Source organism: Sebastes umbrosus, chromosome 18, assembly GCF_015220745.1.
Source record: "Sebastes umbrosus isolate fSebUmb1 chromosome 18, fSebUmb1.pri, whole genome shotgun sequence".
In the NCBI taxonomy this organism is placed as follows: domain Eukaryota; kingdom Metazoa; phylum Chordata; class Actinopteri; order Perciformes; family Sebastidae; genus Sebastes; species Sebastes umbrosus.
The window spans coordinates 4,633,739-4,656,235 of NC_051286.1; the positions used below are offsets into that span (position 1 = coordinate 4,633,739).

Sequence of the window (22,497 nt, forward strand, 5' to 3'; positions counted from 1 at the left end):
AATAAATAGAAAATAATAAAAAAAGTAAATAAAAAATAATAAAAGAAAAAAGAAAATTAAAATAAATAATAAAATAATAAAAATAAAAAATATAATAAAATTAAAAAAAATTAAAATAAAATAAATAATAAAATAATAAATAATAATAATAAATAATAAAATAAAAATAATAATAAAATAAAAATAAATGCAAAATAATAAAATAAAAAATAATTAAAAAATTAAATTAAAATAAATAAAAAGTAATAAAATAAAAAAAATAATAAATAATAAAAAAATAGAAAATAATAAAATTAAAAATTAAAAATAATAATAAAATAAATAAATAAAAGAATAAAAAAGAATAAAATAAAAATAAATAATAAATAAAAATAAATAAAAAAGAATAAAATAAAAATAAAAATAAGTAATAAATATCCATCCATCCATCTTCAAGTCAGTGTAAATACATTTGTTTGCAGTCATGGAAGCGTCAATGAAACTGACGCATTGAAATTATTTGGCTGTGTGTAATAAAAGTTCACGTGTTCACCATTGAATATTAGGCAGGGTTTTCTTTTTAAGTAATAAATAGTAAAATAATAATATAAATAAAAAATAATAAAATACAAAAATACAAAATAATAAAAAATAATAAAAAATAATAAAATAATAATAAAATAATAATAAATTATAAAATTTAAAAAAATTAAAAATAATAAATTAAAAAAAAAAAAAATTTAAAAATAAACTCATCTAACGCCTTTATTTTGAAAACAAACCGAACGTTTCCGGTTTTCGCCCTGTCATCTCTCCTCTTGACTCTCTGTAGTGGAACGTTAGCTCCGTTAGCTCCGTTAGCTCGCTACCTAGCTATGGAACAACAACAACAGTTAGCTTCGTGTTCCAGGTGTTCCAGGTGTTTCAGGTGTTCACCTCTGACAGGATGAGATAAGATGGAAACTGTAACGACGGACTCGTCTGCTGCGGAGGAGGACGACAGTCCAGACTCTGAGGCTTCATGTTTGATGAGAGTGGAAAGAAACACCGACTGGATCCGCCTCACACACAACACAGAGGTGCTAATGCTAATGCTAATGCTAATGCTAATGCTAATGCTAATGCTAACTTTGTTTCATGTTAAAACTTTATATTAGAAACTAAAACGTGCTCATTAGTCACATGGAATGTATTCCTCATTCATGGTTCATGCTTATGTTTCTTTAGCTTGTCGTTATGGTAGTGTATCTACATGTTTGTATATGTTTTTATGAGCTAACAGCTGCAGCAGCTAGGCTAGGTGGCTAACTGTCTGTTGTTGTTTGTACATGTTTGTTTTTGACTTCTCAGATCACCATCGGACGAGGTCTGGATGTGACCCACCAGCTGCTGTCTCCAACCTGTCCTCTGATGATCTCCAGACTGCACTGCACCTTCAAACAGAGGGAGGATGGACAGTGGACAGTGACAGACAAGAAGGTAATATATGACCTTATTATCTTTGTTTATGTTTGTAATTCACACTGTGCAATACTTTTCATTTCTTTCTATTTATTTTATTTTATTTATTTGCACATATATACAACTGCACAAAATCCAGTCAATTATAAAAAAACAAGAAATGTGTCAGGAGAGGTGAAGAAGCCACAGGTTTATACAAATGACCCCCCAACAACAGGAGAAAGAAACAAAACAATAACAAAAAAGGAAGAAGGATCTAAACTAACATCATTTTAAAAATACAACAACAGTTAAACAACAACAAAAAAGTACACAAAATGTGCAGAAAAACCAAACAGTGGAAAACAATCCAATACAAACAATGAAATACATACAAAAAACAGTACAGAAGAAAATAAATGTATCTAAACATATCAAAAGATAATTAGACATCATAAGACATCATTAATTCAATTATGAAATGTGATTATAATTTCCTTTTAAAATGTTCTAAGGATAACGTGCTCTTGATAACGTGTATTTTGGCGTTCCATAGTTGTACACCACGATATCTGAGGGAGCACTGGCCATGTTTTCTCACTGTGCAATATCATTTTTCCACTTGTGAAAGTTTTTAATAGTCCATAAAAATGTACACAAAAAAAACACATTTCTTTTGTGCATGTTGTCTTATATGTTTCAATATGTTGTCCTACAGAGAGGATAGATAGATAGATAGATAGATAGATAGATAGATAGATAGATAGATAGATAGATAGATAGATGTACTTTATTGATTTAATTGTGTTATAGCAGCATGTTAACCAGGCAATGTACAGGAACAGTAAATATACATATCAACACTAGAGATAATATCTATAGTAAACACAATATAAAGAATATATTAGAATACACTATGAATATACTGGACTACTACAACTAACTTAAAATATGAACATAGAATAAAAAATAACATACTATATACAATAGCAAAGTGTGCAAGTAGTGCAACTTCACTAAGTGTTTTTGTTACCTAAACCTAAAGAAGTTGTAGTTTTGTTGCGTAAACCTAACTGTTTTTTAGGCGTGCACTGATACCGGATACTGACTCAAATAGTTGGATCAGGTATTGATGACAATGGGGCCGATCCATCGAATTCAATTCTATATTTATATACTTTATACATTATATACTGGAATTTGAAGTCCTGTTTAAGTTCTGACCAATTTGTTGCTGCATTAAAAAGTTTACACTTGAACTATAATTCCTGAGAGATTTTTTGCAATAGCAGTGCAATTTATTAAGGCCCCTAATGACCCACATCTGTGGTGCTTATAGGGACCGATAAAGTCTATTTAATGGCCTGATAACAGTCGAATTGAAAGAGATTTTACAGGTGTACCTAATAAAGTGGTATTATGTTCTTGTTATTCTTTGTATATGAATATCATATTCAACTGCAGCTGATAAAGAAAGCATTGTGTTTTTTTTCCTCAGAGTCTCAACGGCGTGTGGGTGAATGGAAACCGAATACCCGCCGAAGAAGCCCATCAGCTGAGGTTCGGAGACTCCATACAACTCGGGGTTCCTGTGATTGGAACAAAAGTGGAGTTTGACTACATCCTCGTCCAGCGGCCCCTCAAAGACATTAAACTCCACTTGGCTAAAGCGGCCCCCGTTCCCAAGAAGAACAAGAGGAAGTTTACCGCGGAGGAAGTTGAGCCGTCTACCTCAAAGCACAAACTCTACCGCTGCTCCTCTGCAGACAAGTCCTTTGCGAAGCCCTGCCCTCTGTCGCCAGTGAAACGGCAGCAGAGGCTCAGTCACACCCAGCCGGAGGAAACTGGACCCAGCAGACAAGTCCAGGAAGTAGACCGGCTCTCAGATGGCTCCTGTGCTCCGTGTGATCTGGACAACTTGCAGATGTACATTTGTGCCCTTCCATTTGCATCAGTTTTTTCTGAAAGATGCGTCCATCGTAATCTTTTAAATAACCCAAAAGGTTGTTAGAATGTTTTTTTTCCAATTATTTCTGTTTGCAGGTACAGCCAGAACATCCTGATGCTGAGGGAGCAGGTAGTCGACACCCAGAGGCAGGTAGCCTCGCTGGGGGGGGAGCCCCAGCAGGCTGACCCGCTCAGAGAGGAGCATGTCAGGGAGCTGCAGGGTCAGCTGGAGACGCTCCGAGCCAAGATGCACCGGATGGAGACGTTAGAGAAGTCCTTCAGTGAAACTAAGAGGCAGCTAGAGGTGAGAGGTTCTTCTGTAACTCCTTTCATTCATGGAATAATGCATCACCAACAACTCCAGTGTGCAGTATTGAAAGTAGTACATTTCTGTAATTGAATCAATAGTTGTTTACTTTTAAAACGTATACTAGGTATGCAACTTGATGATATATATGGTGCCTTCAAATGGGGTCGTGTTTACCGTGTTCACTAGAAGAGTCCATATGAACGCCTCCCTCTTGTCGTATTCACAACCTCGTAAGTGGAAAATTTCTGAAAGCTCAGAGTTCACGAGTTGTGACGTGTTTGTTGACGTTGTCAGAAATGGCGGAGGACATGGAAGTTGATTTTTTGGTGCATAATAAGTTAACATATTGTAATTTTAGTCGTATATTGTTTTTCTTTGTAATTTTATAATATGTCTGAGGAAAATGTTGATATTCCCAACGACCTCATCTTTTCCCTCTGACATTATGCCTTAGCCTCTGTGGCTTCTAGACGCCGACAGTAACGTTAACATTGCCGTTGCTTAGCAGCGGTGTTCTCACGACTTAACCACTTGAATGCCAAGCATATCTTGTACACGACTTCCCGTGTACGAGTTCACGAGTTTCATTTGAAGGCACCAAAAAGCTAACACTAGTAACAGTAGCACTGTCGACTTTCTTTTTTTTTATTTTCTTTTTTTTATAAATAACTGATCAAATAACTAATGAAAGTGTAATCTAAATGTGTTTAGGCAGAGAAAACACAGCAACAAGAGGAGCTTTTGAAAAAACAGTTGGAAGAAGCCTTGCAGGAGGTATGTCGCATAAAACTGGAACTTTTATTTATTGTTACACGACAAAAACAAGCAACCAGACACAGATTGTACAGTATGATGTGAAAGTCTTTTACAGTGCTCTTGCATGCATACAAATGACTAACAATTTTTAAAGTAGTTAATTTGTCAAACTGTTTTCAACGTCCTCAGCAAAAGAAAGTAATAGACGAACTCGCCCTTTCTCGGGAAGGCTTTGAGGAGATTCTCTTGGCCAAAAACAAAGAGCTAGAAGTGACAAAGGTACGACGACATTCATAGTCATTTAAGCTTTAAGCTTTTTTGTATTGTTTGGCATCAGCACAGCTTTATTCATATTTTATTTTTATTTTTTGCAGGAGGAGAAAGAAAAGGCCAAGGCCCAAAAGGAGGAAGTAGTTACACAAGTGACTGAAGTTTTGGAGAACGAGCTTCAGTGCATCATCTGCTCCGAGCTCTTCATTGAGGTAGGATGAAGAGTCAGTTAAGCACGCCGTTGAAAATGAGTAGAACAGGTATTAAAACTGAATACAGCAATTATGACACAGCAATGAAACTATATGCACTATATCCAGTGATTTACAACTTGTGCTTTCTTTTTGAGGTGTTTCAGAAGATAGCAAGGCTGTAATAGTTTTCTATTAGTTTTTATTTTATTTTAGTTTTGACTTTTCAATTTCATTTTAGTTTAGTTTCAGTTAGTTTTCAGAGTGTGTTTGCTAGTTTTAGTTTAGTTTCCGTTTCTCAGAAAGGTTTAGTTTTTATATCTTTAGTTTTAGTTTGTTTTTGTTATAATGTCTCAGAAGTATGTAGCTACATATAGATACAAAATATGGTTGGAGAGTGATGAAGGAATGGCCTTAATAATTAATGTTTAATCTTCACGCTGCTTTAAAGAAGCAATTGCGGCATGGCGCCATCTCCTGGATTTTTATTAGTTTTTAACCAGGCAATATCGTTTCAGTTTAGTTTTTCTTAAAGGATATTTTTTTTATTTAGTTTCAGTTGACTAACAATATTTTTGACTGATTATTTTCATTTTAGTTTTAGTTTACTATAATAACCCTGGAAGATAAGACACAAAAACATGAACGCTTCTACAATAAAATCAACTTTTTTGAATATCTGTATCGATGTCGTCTGCAGGCGGTCATCCTGAACTGCGCTCACAGCTTCTGCAGGCACTGCATCGAGCTGTGGCGGAAAAAGAAAGACGAGTGTCCGATCTGCCGACGGGCCATCCAGTCCCAGACCCGCTGCCTGGCGCTGGACAACTGCATCGACAGCATGGTGGACAACTTGAGCCTGGACCTGAAGTTGAGGCGGCAGACGCTCATCACGGAGAGGAAAGGTGAGAGGTGCGTTATCGGCAATGTCACGACAGTGTACGACAGTTAAAGCTGGAGTGCAGAACTTTAAACAAACGTTGTTGATGCATGTTTATGGTTTCTACCAGAAGGTCAGCTAGCCGCATCTCCCACGGCGATCCGTGTTTGTCCTCGCCGTTGATTGGTTTCTTATTATGCCTCCGGGCCGCGGCTGTCGCTGGTGCGGGTTTTCAGATTGTCCGTCAGTCCGTCGGGTCCATTCTCGTAAACGCGATATGTCACAAACGTCTTGAGCAAATTTATTCAAATTTGGCACAAACATCCACTTGGAATCAAGGATAAACTGATTGGAGTTTGAAGGTCAAAGGTCGACGTCACCGTGACCTCACGTCCATCCCGTTCTCGTAATATCTCAGGAACGCCTTGAACGACTTTTCTTCAAATTTGGCACAAACGTCCACTTGGACTCAAGGATGAACTGATTAGATTTTGATGGTGAAAGGACCTCACAAAACACGTTTTTGGCCATAACTCAAGAATTCAAATTCAGTTCTCTGGATGTTATATTTCTTTTTTCCACTGTGATGAACGTCATGGTCATCTCCTTCATATTTCAGTCACAGAACACACATCCAACTATGTGTCATGTGAGTGATGTAGTGCTCATGCACAAGTTGCCACATGGATGACCCGTATAGCATTAATAACCGGCTGACACTGTACTTACCAGCAGCGGTGTGTGCCGTGCCACATTCATCAGATCAAATGACTGCTGTCCTCGACGTGAGTAGATGAGCTCAGTGACTAATGTTCCTCTCGCCCTCGGCAGTAACCGCCGAGGTGTCCTTGAGCAAAGACCTCGACCCCTTAGCTGGCGAGGTGAAGCTGCTCAGAGGCTCTAAAGGAAGTGTGCTTTTCAAGGTGTTTAAAGAGTATTCACACCCGGCCTCTCTCGGCTTTATAGATGATCTTAAAATGAGCTCGTTGGTGGAGTGAGGGAAGGAAGAGTGTGGAGCGCAGTGAACATTTCAAACACAAGGTGGCAGCACAACGAGGCTGATTCATGTCTTTACTCTCTTTTGTATAATATTATTTTAGAAACGTGAAATGACGGCTAAACAAGATGTAATTCAACATAAAAAAGCAGTATGTAGCATTGAAATACTGCCATTATGTATATTAGGAGCGATGGTGCTGAAACTGAGCGTGCATTCTCCCGATAAACTAAGGTGGAAAAATATAATGTACAGTATGCGCCGCACTTAGAAGGTTGTTGATCAGAAGACAGATACGCAACGGATAAATTGAAAGTAATTCGGTAAATAAACTTTATTTCTATTGGATCGTTCCAAAGGTTCTATTACATTCATTCTCTGTATTCTCTGTTTGTTCATGTTTTACGTCATACAACAAAGATAGTAATTATACTGTATCACATACACACATGGTCAGTAGTAAACGGCTGTTAAATAACAATTACATCTACTTTTTCTTGGTTTATCACGCTGGTATCGGATCGGTACTTGGTAACGGAAAAGAAAGAAATATCGGAACATCTCTAGATATCGGTACATCTCGGTATCGGTGCGTCTCTACACCTATAGATTAGAAACGTCCATGATAAAGGTGATATTCTATATTTTTCTTAGAGCAAACAAATCCCATAAAAAGACCAAAACCAACCATGAATTGATTCTGCTTACAAGTATTGTCTGAGTAGCCTAAAGCCTGGTTTATTCTGAGTAAATCCCACACACACACAGTGCTGCTGTAAATACTCACCAGAAATGTGTATTCATCCTCAGCTGAAAAATAGTCCTCAACAAATACACCATTTGTCAAGTATTTAATCTTCTTATCAACATGGGAGTGGACAAATCTGCTGCTTTATGCAAATGTATGTATATATTTATTATTGTAAATCAATTAACACAAATCAATGACAGATATTGTCCAGAAACCCTCACAGGTACTGCATTTAGCATAAAACAATATGCTCCAATCATAACATGTCAAACTGCAGCCCAACAGGCAACAACAGCTGTCAGTGTGTCAGTGTGCTGACTTGACTATGACTTGCCCCAAACTGCATGTGATTATCATAAAGTGGGCATGTCTGTAAAGGGGAGACTCGTGGGTACCATAGAACCCATTTACATTCACATATCTTGAGGTCAGAGGTCAAGGGACCCCTTTGGAAATGGCCATGACAGGTTTTTCCTCGCCATAATTTAGAGTTTGGAGCGTTATTTAACCTCCTTTGCGACAAGCTAGTAGGAAATGATTGGTACCAATGGATTCCTTATGTTTTCTAGTTTCATGTGATACCAGTATCTTCACTCTAGCTTTAGCGCTTTAACTTCAACAGCCATATTTTAAACATTTACATCTTCAGTGGGATCAAACAGGTTTTGGGCTGAGAGCCACAGACGGGGTAAAAGTATTGGTAGACGAAGTGAAGCCTTGTTGGTTTTACTTTCTAATCTAGAATAATGTTTCTTTAAAGTCAAGTAAAGGACTTGAGAGTGTCTCAGAGGGAAGATGTCTGCAAAGAGAAACTCTCACTGCTGTGTCTTTCTCTGTTTGTTTTCCAGCAGCTCTCTCCGTTCAGGTGATGGTGATCCACGATGACGACAGCAGCAGGAGCAGCGGGAGCAGCCGGAGCAGCGGGACCGGGAGCGGCTTTGGCACCGACAGTGACGGCAGCATGTTGTCCGTGGACAGTAGCCTGAGCTCCGTGGTCTCCGTGTACACAGACAGTAGCGTCCACTTGGACTCCAGTCCCTTCTACATCGGCTACTCTGATGAGAGTGCCGATGAGGTTGAGGATTAGCCCTTTTCCTCCTCTGGGCTGTAAATGTGACTTTTTTTTGGTGTTGATGTTTGCATCTCTCTCTCACCTGGATTGTTCCCGGAATAAAGCTGCAAAGTTCGGTCTCATCGTGAGTCCATTAATTCAGCTTTAAAGGTTTATGTTTATCTCTTTGTAAAATATCAGTTTTGTCTTTAATTTCAACAAAAGGAATAAAGTTTCTTCCTACGCATTTTCACAGGTCCAAGCATTGATTCATTGTGTTTATGGTTCCAAGGAGCTCGTAAACCTGATGAAATCACAAGTCTCATCTACTACAAATAGTAAAAGTGCTCTTTTTATGATGCCTGACTTCATACGTTGTGAAGCTTGACCTTTTATCAGAGAGACAGAGAAGGGCAGACGGCCAACAATCCTCTGCTGGGAGAGAAAGCATCACAGCAGGGCATGACTTTATGAATGGTTATGTCTGTTTGTGTCCACCACTTTGGTCCAGACTGAAACATCTCAAGAAGCATTAGATGAATGTGACATTTTGTATGAAACATTCATGTCACTCAGAGGAACCGGTGACTTCTGGTGTAGCGCCACCAGCAAGGTCAAAGTCTCAGTTGGTTGCAATGTGCAACCTCACCGCTAGATGTCGCCAGATCCTACACCACCCTGCACCTTTTAAATGTGAGGATTTGCTGTTTTCTTCTGATGTATTAAATTGTACATTTTATATCTTTGGAGTTTGGACTGCTCAGTTGGACAAAACTAAACAATTTGAAGAAATTTTTCACTATTTTTTCTGACATTTTATCCACAAAGAACGCCAAATCCTACACACTGCATCGTTAAATGGAGCTTCACTTGCAACTCTAATGTAGCTTTGACAACAACATGATCACAGTATCTGCAAACTACTGATATCTTCGTCACACGTCAACAACTTTGCTTTTTCAGTTTGTCTTTATATTTAAAAAAAAAAGAAGTAAAAATGTTACAGTATTCTCTGTTTTTTATTTATTTTAATTATTTTAACTACCACTAGCACTACCACTTAAGGTATACATGATTTATAGTAAATTAACTATCTAAAATATGCAAACAAATATTGGTGTGGTCCTTTAATCCATTATTTCTGTTGTTCTAGACGTGGATCTCCCCTATTCTCTTAATCTAGGAACAACCTGCCAAGTGTCATGTCAGAATTTCTCATTAGATTAGACCAACTGTAAGAAAACTGAACAGTAATGTGACGGTACTGTAATTTCAGAAACATGACCAATCACATTGTTATTTAATGTTTCATCCAGCGATGCCCTGCTTTCCGTTCATCCACATGCCCGTCTGGGAGTTGCCTCTCCTGGCACACGAGCTGCAGCGCTTCGCTGAAAGGCTCCTGAGTTGAGCATTAATCACTCCCACTGGCAACCCTCCAGAGTTTACCTCACGTCTCGCTGGTCCTCCTGACTCACATCAACAACTGAACACTTTCACCTCAGAAGAGAAACGTTCAGGAAGTTCACTTTAAGGTCACTAGGAAACAAAAGCTGAGTGTTAAGCTTGTTTAGCTTTTATTTATTTAAAGGACCAGTGTGTAACATTTCAAGGGGTTAATTAGCAAAAATGGAATATGATATTCATAACTATGTTTTCATTAGTGTATAATCACCTGAAACTAAGAATCGAATGAGCTCGCTGTACATTATCTCTTACTTGGCAAGGTTGCTATTTGGAAAATAAAGGTTATAATATCATCAATAACTTCCAACAATTTTACACATTAAGATCTTGCATGTAACTACTGGAGTGGGCGTCCCATTTAAAAATAGATTTACATCTCGGAAAGAAACTCTTCATTTCTGTAAAAATCCTTCCATCTTCTGGTAACTACACCACATGCTGCGTTGCCTAGCAACTAATGCAACATCTCCTTGGGCTCTCTGAAAGCAAATGGAAGTGTGACGGCACCGGCCTCAACGGCGGGCGAGGGGAAGCACTCAGTCAGACAGATGATAGTGTTGTCTCTGCTCGTGCTTCTACACCGCAGGACTAGAAGAGCTTTAATTGTGCCATAAATAATCACTGCATGGATTCATTGCTCTGATGTGCATGTTGAAATACCTACTCACTGAGACGTATGAGGCAATATCCTGCTGCACTGACAGCTATTAAGGAGTGCTCTGTGTTCCTGGTGTCATACGTGACCTTTTCCTAATAATGCCCTAGAAGAATAATGTAATTCTGAGACAGTGAGAGTTTAGTTAGTTGTGTTTCCAAAGAGTATAGAAGTAAAGACACGAAACTCTGGTGTTTTATTGACAACAGCTACTGTCGCCATGTGGACTTATTATATATATAATATTTGTTCAAAACAGGCCATTTTGGTAGAATATGACATTAGTATAGAAATATTTTTTTTTAACTTTTGTACGGCACTTTTTAGGCAAACGTTTTACTGGTGTCCGTTAGTCGCTTTCAGTCCATAATGGCGGAAGCGTAGCTCTGCTGCTGGACGTTGATGTTGCAATGGAACAAACAATTGATTTTCACTTCTTGGCAATATACTAGACGTTCTTTGATGTTTCTATCTTTCTATCTGGAGACATTACAAGGTGTCACAGTAGGAAAAGTGCATGTGTAAAAAATAAAATGAGTGATGGCTGAATTCCATTTAGCAGCTTTGGTTTCAGGATCCTGGTGTTGTTCATGCCGGCTCACTGTCACACTGTCATGACTCACTCTGAACTGAATGGAGCCGTTGTTAACGGTATTAGTAACACCTGTGTGTTTCCTGCTACGACGAGCCAAAGTGTCTGCTGTGTTTGTTTGAAAGAGCTGCTCTACTTAACCTCTCCTTGGTACTGTAAAGCTCTGTAAGGGAAAGTTAGCATTATTGATATTTTTAATAATACTTGTGAATGTTTTAATTAGTGTCTCTGTGTGTGTGATGACTGTTGTTTGACTGTGAATTTCCTTGTTGTGTAGAGTTAATTAGTCTCTCTTGTACAAGAGACCTTGATCTAAATGAGACTTCCTGGATAAATACAAGGAAACTATTAATTAATTCCTTGGATAAATGAAACATAACTAAGTAAACTAACATTATGTTGAATTATATGCTTGATTGCTTAAAAAAAAATCATGTTTTTGTATGTTTAACTGACCTTGTGCACTGACTAAAAGACATATAATCCATATAATCAGGGCTGTAGCTACTGAAGACAGACACAGAGGTAATTTAATGAGAATCCAGAGATTATATTTATATAATTTATATAATTATAAAACTTGTGCATGGTGGTATTTTTAGGATGTTTCCACTAGTATTTTGAGGCCCAGTATATTTAAATTTGACTACTTTTAGGCCAACTAACTAACTAACTAAAGAAATTAATAAGTAAATAAATAAATAGATAAATAAATAAAGTGTTCACCCAATGCAATTACGAAAGATTTACAAGAAAATATAACTAAAATACGAAAAATACAAAGACTTTTTTTGGGGTGGTGGTCCAAATTTCTGGAATTGTGACCATTGCGGGGACTTGACCTCATGACCTCAGTATTTATATAATTCTGGGTATGGCCCTAAATATAACAAGTACAGAATGACATAGTCTTCTACAGGAAACTTCCCATTAATTTATCCTTTTATATAGGCCTACAGGTATCAATCCTAACTAATGTTAGACAGCTGAATCAAGCTGCCTCATGCCATCATGATCAGTGAACCTGTACACTTCTTGTTTTGGCTGCAGATGCAGGAACGACCCAACACCGTGACTCTACCCAGAGTGCACTGGAGCAGCAGCCCACAGAGAAGGTTTTGCCTCCTGCGCTGAGGATGGCTGATGTCACGCCAGTCCATTAAAGCCGGAGTACGAGGGAAGCGTGTGTGTCTGTCAGGACGTATTACATGAGGACGACAGTGATGGACGGCCTCGGGGCTACAGTCGGAGCCTCTCCGTCCAAAACTCCATCTGAGTCTTGGAGCAACTTATGAAGTCAGTAACAGCCATCTCTCTCTCTCTCTCTCTCTCTCTCTCTCTCTCTGTCTCTCTCTCTCTCTGCCCTCCACATGTACCTGCCTCCATCCATGTGTGGTCATGAAAGTAGCTCGAGCTGCAAAAGGATTGTAAATAGACAGAAAAATAATCTGCAATTATTGTTTCAGTCATGCAAACATGCCCAAAAGTCACTGGTTCCAGCTTCTCAAATGTGCAGATTTGATGCTTTTCTTTGTCATATTATAGTAAACCAAATATCTTTGGATTTTGGACCGTTGGTCAGACTAAAACAAGATATTTGAACACTTCATACTTCGGTTCTGGGAAGTTAAAATCCAAATCTATAATATAATCATCAGATTAATAATAGAATATAAAATTTGCATAGTTACAGCCCTAACAAAACATTATATAAGTGCATCCTCCTACATCCATACCAATGTCCTGTTAGAAACCTTATGTGGCATCTTACAATAAAGCAACATACTCATCTATGTTATGTACTGTATATACTGTAGATAATATATATTTTAATATATACATGCACATCCTACAGACCACTCTTGACATGTGTGTTCTATATCATTTTGTCTGACATCTTAAAAGGAAGCAGAATTTCAATTGATCTTAATTGAAAACCATATTTACTGCATTTTTCACCTCTTTTCTGTGTTATTTAATAACAGCCAGGATTCTCTTCAGGTGCTATTTACAGATTTCTGCCCTCCTACATTGTGGCTGTGCACCTGCGTTGTGTTGTTGTTTGTAAGAAAGATGGAATCACTCCAGTATGCTAGTCTTATCCAAAAGGCCCGTGGTCCATGTCCGAGGTCCATCTGCCAGCTTTGAATCCAAATGTTCCTCACAGCATGATCAGGCCGAACACTGCAGCAGCTCCAACACACAGCCTCCTGCAACACTGATGTACAAACAGACCTGAAAACACACTCACTCAGCACTAATATCAATGAAACACTGTTAACATATTACTGTAATTGAACACTAATTAGGCAGTCTAATCTTGTGGTCTTCCCCACCGCAGGCAGCTCTCTTTTATTCCTGTATTAAATAATTAAAAGATAACAATGCCTTTAAGGTAAATTATGATTAATAGAATTAATTGGTATTTGATAAAATACTAATATAATTCTGTGAGGAAGTTATGCAGTATTCAAGTAAAACAGCATGATGTTTCCTAATGCCAGACAATATGCAAGATTCAAGATGTTTATTGTCACGCCGGTTATACAAGTACAATCATGTGAAATGCTTTTTGCTGGTAAGCTCCATTAAAAATAATAAGTTATATTACAATTATAAAAGGAAATACTTTGTACAAGGCATATTAAGAAAACATATACATATCAGGAAGTATCAATGTACATATATAAGAAATACTTTGTACAAGGCATATTAAGAACATATAGAGGCATATTAAGAACATATACAGTATATACAGTATAAGATATATTTTTGTGTGAGAAGGTGTCGTATGAATTATCTATTTAAAAGTCTGATGGCCTGAGGGAAAAAACTGCAAATTTCCTCACATTCCTTCTGCAGCTATATCAAATGATCATTTAATTATTTAATAATATAATAATTACTTTCACATACATCGAGAGCACATTATTATTATTATTATTATTATTATTATTATTATTATTATTATTAGTATTAGTATCATTATTATTATCATTAATATTATCATTATTATTATTATTATTATTATTATCATTATCATTATTATTATTATTATTATTATTATTATTATTATTATCATTATTATTATTATTATTAGTAGTAGTATCATTATTATTATCATTAATATTATTATTATTATTATTATCATTATCATTATCATTATCATTATTATTATTATTATTATTATTATTATTATTATTATAGCATGGGAAATACTGTCAAGCCTTGGTCAAGTCTAGGACACTCGTGTTGCATTACATGACGGTAGGAAATTCCGCTTGTCTAACAGTAAAATATATACAAAGACACTGTTGACTCACAATTCCGACAACGAACAGTGTTTTAAAATGTTCTGTTATCTGATGTCCTCTAAAAGCAGCCGCAAACACTGAAAATACTAAAAAGTGTTAGCTACACACAGCATGTTTATCGAAGTAAACCGCTCGTAGCATATAAGGTAACGTTCAGGTCTGTGTAATCAAATTTCCGAGGCTCAAAAAGTAAACTAGAGCGTTCCGTTACCAAGGAGACAGGCAGACGTTAACGTGGAGTTGCAGGTATGTAACTAGCTAAATGGTATAAAACAAAACAAGTTTAACGCTTTTTCACCTGTTTTTTCAACAATTCATTAGACATTTGTTGTATTAAGATAGTCGCAGCTAATTCTAGTTAGAGTCTAGTAATTTATTTTGGCTTTAAATGTCATTAAACAAACTATTATTGCATAAAAACACCAGAAAACAAGCCTGACTATATCCACTTTTGCTGGGATGTGCAACTTTTAATGTGTAATTTCTTCTTTTTAAGCAGAGGTAGTCTACAAAAACCCTGCAACAAGGTGTCCTTCTCCTCCTGGAGCTGAACCCAGCTGAAGACCTGAGGAAGATGAGGAGGATCATAGCTGAAGATCCAAACTGGTCCCTGAATACAGTGCCTTGTTTATCAAACCTCTGCCTGCAAAGCATTGTGGGAAACTTTGAGGGTATGCTTTTGTTTTTAGTACCATCATTACACACACTTTTGCACACATACTTATAATATAAATGCAAACTTTATGCAACTTTATGCAAACTTACGTCCTACACCACGTCCTTTTTAAAGGGACTATTTGTAACTTTCAGAAATGCTTCTTAACAGCGACACCTGTGGCCGTTAAGTCAACGAAAGTCAGCGTCCTGTTGCTCGCGCTTGCTCGCTCTACATAGACATGAACGAGCATCGGTCAAAACAGTGAGGCGACACACGTCAGCTAAAAGCACAATATCACTCTATATTTCATTACTTGGCAGTAATGTTAGCTGACCAGACGAAGGTCTCTCCATGATTCACTGCTGATACGAGTGTTGGCTGTGAGGCTGAAGCAGGAATAGAAACGTTATCACCTCCGATTGCAGCCGGAGAGAGACACCGGCACCCGGTCGGAGACGGTAACGTTACCGTCTCCGACCGGGTGCCGGTGATAACGTTTCTCTCTGCGGAGCCCCCCGTCACTTCACAAGACACGGGAAACCTCTGTTGGTCTGGAGGAGCTGCAGCATTTATTTCTGCACAAACGTCCACTGTACATTCACTAGATATGAATACGCGCACGGTGTGAGTGAAGACAAGCAGGCAGAGGATCAGTGACTTCAGCCACACGCGAACGCGCATGTGTCCCGACCCGGTACATTTATACGCTTAAAAAGTTACAAACAGTCCCTTTAATAGGCTATTTATTGTGTTTATTGTTGTTGTTTGATGACTGTGTGGTACTGCTGACTGTACAACAAAATTGCCCCTAGGGGATAATAAAGTTTTCCTTGACCTTGACCTTATTTGTTACAGAAAAGCCCATATTTGAAGAGCTTACACCAATCCAGAAAGACTTTGTGCAGGAGACACTGTCGACCTCCCTGCCCCTGCATGTGACGGCCAACTTGATCAGCGATGGCGCCTACTGGAAGCGTCGCTGCGAGCAGCGGTGGGACATCTGTGACGTCTCTCATTACGACGACAGCTGGAAACGTATGTTCTTCGAGAGGCACCTGGAGAACATTATTGAGCTGTTTATCCCAGATGTGACAGAGCCAAAAACGGTTCTAGAGATGGTGCCTCTTTGTGAGAACTACGTCAAGAGGCTGGACATCTCCCAGCTCCTGCCACCTATCAAGGAGCCCGAGAAGGAGGAGGATTTGGAGTACGGCTCAGAGTTGGTAAGTGACAATGAGGACGAAGGACCGTCTGTGGACCACTTCGACTTTAACATCCTGCTCAACAAGCTGACTAAACTGGAGGAGCTCCACTTAGTGTTCAGGGTCAAACACTGTGGCATGAACTTTGAATGGAAGATGTTTGAGATGACCGACAGAGATTGTGAATCCCTCGCCAAGGCCCTCAAGTCCTGCAAGACTTTAAAGGTGAATATAAATCCCTCCTCACATGTTTATGGCATGATGCCTGTTGTAGCTCCTTGCAGAGTACGGAGTTGTTGTAATTCAGCACTTCTGACTTTCTTGCCTCATAAAAAGCATCATTTACAGACATTTTACAGACCCTGAAGTCAAGGAAATTGTTGTTGGCACTACCCAAGCATTACATTCATGCTCTATTTATATCACAGAATAGACAGCAGAGCCTCTGGCTGCAAACTAAATAAGTCATTATTTGACACAAAAGGTTTGTCACATTAATTTATTACTGCATGATAACATAGAATATATCTGCTCTTGATTTCTGTGCACGATATGGGATATTTTGAGATATTTTCATGTCCTGTGCCATCTTATCTTTGCTCTTAGTGATTCAGGTTTCTGTTCTACTCAACACATAATCTTGCTAATCTTCATAATATCTTGTTTCTACAGCTTCTACGGCTCCATCAAAGCCATATTGATGATAAAAAGTGCCGTCGGCTGGTGAAACACCTCTTGGACCACCCGTCCCTGAGGGAGCTCGACTTCTCTCACAACCTGATTGGACACAGAGGAGCCAGAGCCGTCGGCAAGCTGCTCTCCAGGAGTAAACTGGAGACCCTCAACATGTCTGACAACAATATCAGTGGCCGTGGAGCCAAAGCTATAGCTCATGCCTTGTCCAACAACCGCAACCTTCTGTCGCTCAATCTGCGTCTCAACCATGTGAGAGACGAGGGGGGGCAAGCTATTGGCAAGGCCCTGATGAGCAACAACACCCTGCTTCACCTGCACCTGGGAGGCAACGAGGTAACGGCGCCGACCGCCATCGCGCTGTCTAAAGTCCTGTTTCAGAGTATCACCCTGAAGAGCATCAACCTCTCCTGCAACAACCTGGGTGTGGTAAGTAAATATCTATTCTTAGATCGATACTACCAGTGGGGGCAATAAATATAAAGTTGTTACCTGAGGGTTGTGTCAGAGAAAAGGCCGCGTTGTCACCGATATCAAAAGGGTTTAAACTCTGTATAGATCAAACAAAAACGTTGCAAGTTATCCTTTAAAATGTGTTTCTTTTACCATGAGAATGTGCACAGCAAAGTTGTTCTTCTGAATCAGAGGAAGCACTTTGAAACGCTGGGTTATTTTGAAACACTGGATTGTATAGATATAGTACAGTGAAGGTAACGGACAGAATAGTCTGAATGGATAAGGCTTTTCAATTATTCATAGATATGTGTGGAAAACATGCAATAATGGAAAGCTAAGTAAGTGTTGTTTCCCCGTGAGAGGTAGATCAGATTTTCCCCTTCTCACGCTCTCTCCTCTTCAAGACTTCTCCGTACAGTACACGTCTGACGGGAATACACTGTGGAGGATCAAAAATCACCCACATGGCAGAAATTCAGCGCGCAGTACCATCAATATCTGTGACCTTCGTCTGCTGTTCACAAAAATAGAAATGCCTGTTTCAGACACAACAATAAAACACAGATGACACTCACAATAAGCAGTTTAGAAAGTGTGGGCTGTTTCAGACAGCAAGAGTTGCCCAGAGGGGTGATTTTTCAAGGTTATCAGAGCAGCGTCCTACGATGTGTTCAACTTGGAATTATCAGTGCAAACTGTGTTTACTCTCTCTGTGTGTGTGCAGGATGGAGGTAAAGCTCTGGAGGAGGCGATGTCTCACAACACCAGCGTAACAGATTGTGATATCCGTCTGACGGAGATTGACGAGCAGAGCGTTTCCGTCATCAACCAGGTGGTTTTGACCAACCAGAGTTCAGAACAGAAGAGACGTCCTCGAGAGAGTAGAACCAAGTCAACAGCTTCTTTTTGAAATACAAACCCATCTTTATTAGTCATTGATTCCTGCTTTCCCGTATTCATTTAGCCACAGAGCATGAACACTATATGCCAACTCTGCATCTCAAACTAAAGGGCGGGTCCATCTGCGTTCTGTCCCATTGCAAAAAGCAGTGATGTAGGTTACCAAAGTAAGCTAATCAATAAGGTTATGAATAATGTGAACGGTAGCACTAGCTGAGTCAAAGTTAGCTGTGCTAAATTTGGAGATAACTGAAAGGATTATTCGGATATTTTGAAGTGGGTATATAAATCTTGAATGTATACTCCCGTGTTCTGCAAAGTAAAATTACTGCTTTTGTGAATGTAGTCTGGTGGCTTTGAAGAGAGCGATATAACGGCTTCAGTTCCCCGTCAGAAAGGGCTGTCTGATGGCGAGGACGCCGCCTTACCTTGCCAATAGACAGACCTCTCTGATGGGGAACTGAAGCCGTTATATCGCTCTCTTCAAAGCCACCAGACTCCATTCACAAAATTCATCAGACATTTTACATCTCAGAACATGGGAGTTGCTGGTCTACCGCTGCATCGATCGGTAGTTGTGTTATTGTGAGACTTTCGGATCTGAACTAACGTGGCGTCCACACAGCAGTACATTTTCTGGGATGTGGTAACAATTGTCATAAAGTAATTTTTGACACATATTTCAGTGAGTATTTCAGTTTATTGAGGAGACGTTTTATTCCATTTTGATACACAGATTTGGTTTTCAGTCCTTATGTAACATCAAGGCAACGTTGTGGTGGTGTTGGAATACATACAGACTTGTGTTGTTGTTGTTTTTTAAACCTATATCTACTGACTAATAATATAATAGTAACACCTTTGCTAGGCAGCAACAAAACATCTTTACTGTAATTAATCTTGCAAAATCAATAGTTGTTTTCTAGAATCATATGAAGAGACGCTAAGCTATTCTGTAAGTTGATGGTGGACACAGAACAATCTACATATAATAGAATACTGATATTATTTAGATCAGTAATCATTATCAACAATCACCCAACCATTTTCCTTAAAAAGATTTGTGTTTGCACCCGATCCTAAATCAGTCAAATCGTTCTTCGGTTAAATAAAAGTGTATCAAATGTTATTTTTAAAAATGTAAAAATGGGTTTAAAGGGAACAAAAAACATCATTCAAAATAGTAAATGAGAAGCAGCACAAAGATGCTGTTGGCTGTGAAACATTTTTACAACCGGTTGTATTGCCATTTGTGACTTTAACAAACTCACCATTTAACATCTGCACATCAAAAACGTCCCTGCTTCGGTTTCCTCTAAGAGTGCGCGACACATTCAGCTAAACACAAGATCCACGTCGACAGTCATTCTAACCTCTCGTCTCTATTTTATTTACAGTACAAATCTTTTCTGCCCTACAGTCTTGAAAATCCTCAAAATCATGTAAATATAAAAAGACGAACCCCCGGAGCATTCGTGAGTGAAAGAGTACATATCATAACAACCTAATCTACTTAATACACATGATAAAGGGTTCAGTGCTTTGCATGACAAAAGATTTTTATGCTAACAGTCATCTACGGAGGAAAAATATCTAGTTATGAAACTTCCAGTCAGATTTATAACAGTTTTGAATGTTTGTTTTTGTCACTGTAAACATTGCACCGGTAAACACAGTTTTCTATTCTTACACATGACTATGTGGATCACAGTGAAGCCATCCGACGGGCTAATCATGAATGAATGAATGTGATGATGACTTCAGTATAAAACAGTGACTAAAATCCAAAATTATAAACTAATTTTACATCCCTTGTGGAGTTTGCATGCGCTTCCTTGTGGTTTCTTTATGCTTCTACACTTTTACCCCACAGTACATGGACAGTACGTAATTCCCTGCCTTCTGACCAATGCATGCTGGGATATGATCCAGCCCTTCATGAGACACCGAATGAATTAATGAATGAATTTCAATCCCTGCGTCTCATTTGGTTTCCCGCGAAAATGCTATTCATGTTGCTCAAAAAGGTTGCGCAATGCGCCACCCATTAACCGTTAAAGGGATAGTTTGCCATTTTTGGGAAATACGCTTATTTGTTTTCTTTCTGAGAGTTAGATGAGAAGATCAGTACCACTCTCGTATGTCTGGTAAATATAAGGCTAAAGGCTTTTACACACCAGGAGAGTGACGAATAAACGACACGAAAATGCGAAATACCACCCTGCGAACATTATATGTTTAGGGCTTTTATTTTGAAAGGTAAGAACAGAAGGAGTGGATCTGGTCTGAGCTGCCTTTGTTAAGGTTGAAAGGAGTTATGAAGTATAAATAAGATAAAATGTGGTAAATATTGAGCTTTCAAAGTGCAGATAGATGGATTTTGTTCATACATAATCAGGCTAGCTGTTTCCCCCTGTTTCCAGTCATTGTGCTAAGCTAAGCTAACTTCATATTTACTGTACAGACATCAGAGTGGCGTTGATCTCCTCATATAACTCTGCAAGAAGGCGAATAAGCGCATTTCCCCAAATATCTACCTATAACTATTTCTTGAGCATTCTAAGAGAGATCTAAATACATGAAAAGTGTCGTGAACACCAGGACCTGGAGTCGGTTGCCCGAGCGAAGAAAGTGTTTATTACACAGTGGAGATTTACTCATCACTAAATTAAAATGGGTTGCACCACACAAACTAGTTCTTAAGTAGAGATTAGTTGTTACTAGAGCTGCAACGATTAATGAATTAGCCAACTGTTTTGATAATCGATTAATTGGTTTAAGTCAATATTCTCTGATTCCAGGTTCTTAAATGTGAATATTTTCTGGTTTCTTTACTCCTTTATGACAGTAAACTGAATATCTTTGACTTGTGGACAAAACAAGACATTTAAGGACGTCATCTTGGGCTTTGGGAAACACTGATCAACATTTGTCACCATTCTCTGACATTTTATAGACCAGACATCTAAACGATTAATTAAGAAAATCATCGTTAGTTGCAGCCCTAGTTGTTACTAAATATTTTCACCAACTAACTGCCAGGTGTAACTGTACCTGGACTAAACTAATCAGTTAATACATGATCTAGTTATATTGAAGAGTAACAGAGCTAATATGGAATATGGTCATCATATATGATCTGACACTTGATTGAAATGCTGTTTATAATAATGATGTATTAATAATGAGTAATTCAACTTTACAAAAAATATGTCAGTATACCACAATTTACAAAATGTCATGTCAATAACTAAATGACAAAATAGCTGTTAGGTTTTATTACAATTGGAAGTTATATTACCAATGTTTAACAGTACAAATATCCTTACTTGATAAATTATTTCGGAAGATCTAATGGTGCAACCCGATTTAGTAAATCACTAGTTTGAAACTAACTAGTAGTTACTAAGAACTTATGGATTTATGATTAGCTGGTGCAACCAAAACCCTGGAGAGGAGCAGATATCTAACGTGTGTGTTCATAAACCCAACATTTAGATCCGGTTGTTACACAGCTGAAGCTTTTGAAAAAGCAGAATAAACCTAAAGTTTAGAGAACGGAGTGATGAGCAGGTTTTTGGGATGTTGTTGCAAAGCAGAATTTTGACCCTGAATACTATCCTGAGTTCTAGGGGCTTTTGCATAGATGACCCGTGAGTTGTAAAAACATTTATGTTGTCATGCTAAACTGTCTGTTGTTGAATGAAATGTGAGGTTTCTGTGTTTTTTAATCATGCTTCGCTCCCTTTGACTAGTTTCAGTGTATTCTCTAGTATTGCTATAAAGACAGTCCGCTACTCCAAACTTAACATGGAATGTAATGAGTATGTCTAATTGGTCAACATTTTACAGTACAGGCTCATTATTGTGAAGACAAGTTCTAACATTTTAATGGTTTTCATGGTCTTAAAGGAACAGTGTGCAACATTTCAGGGGATCTATTAGCAGAAATGGAATATTATATTCATAACTTTATTTTCATTGGTGT

General features: G+C 38.2%; 2 protein-coding genes across 4 annotated transcripts in view; both read left to right on the forward strand.

Moving 5' to 3' along the window:
* The first annotated feature begins 803 nt into the window (after nucleotides 1-803).
* rnf8 (ring finger protein 8, E3 ubiquitin protein ligase) overlaps nucleotides 804-22,497 on the forward strand; it is a 30,672-nt gene continuing 8,978 nt past the window's right edge. Inside the window, exons 1-9 of one of the 3 annotated variants that reach the window (XM_037750592.1) lie at nucleotides 804-1,058; nucleotides 1,330-1,458; nucleotides 2,918-3,345; nucleotides 3,463-3,670; nucleotides 4,388-4,450; nucleotides 4,622-4,711; nucleotides 4,807-4,914; nucleotides 5,594-5,805; nucleotides 8,370-8,441. In XM_037750592.1, the coding sequence (XP_037606520.1) occupies nucleotides 936-1,058; nucleotides 1,330-1,458; nucleotides 2,918-3,345; nucleotides 3,463-3,670; nucleotides 4,388-4,450; nucleotides 4,622-4,711; nucleotides 4,807-4,914; nucleotides 5,594-5,805; nucleotides 8,370-8,406 (1,398 nt within the window). In that variant the 5' untranslated portion in view covers nucleotides 804-935 and the 3' untranslated portion in view covers nucleotides 8,407-8,441. Of the gene's footprint in view, nucleotides 1,059-1,329; nucleotides 1,459-2,917; nucleotides 3,346-3,462; nucleotides 3,671-4,387; nucleotides 4,451-4,621; nucleotides 4,712-4,806; nucleotides 4,915-5,593; nucleotides 5,806-8,369; nucleotides 8,830-22,497 lie in introns of those variants that run through there. The other 2 variants (XM_037750591.1, XM_037750590.1) reach the window with 2 other exon arrangements.
* On the forward strand, nucleotides 14,548-18,548 carry tcte1 (t-complex-associated-testis-expressed 1). The gene is made up of 5 exons (XM_037751467.1): nucleotides 14,548-14,553; nucleotides 15,106-15,271; nucleotides 16,114-16,685; nucleotides 17,133-17,582; nucleotides 18,334-18,548. Exons 1-5 carry the CDS (start codon nucleotides 14,548-14,550, stop codon nucleotides 18,517-18,519), a joined length of 1,380 nt encoding a protein of 459 aa, XP_037607395.1. The 3' UTR covers nucleotides 18,520-18,548.

Coding starts and splice junctions, on each gene's coding strand:
- tcte1 (XM_037751467.1), top strand. Junction 15,272..16,113: donor CATTGTGGGAAACTTTGAGG/GTATGCTTTTGT, acceptor TATTTGTTACAG/AAAAGCCCATATTTGAAGAG. Junction 16,686..17,132: donor AGTCCTGCAAGACTTTAAAG/GTGAATATAAAT, acceptor TTGTTTCTACAG/CTTCTACGGCTCCATCAAAG.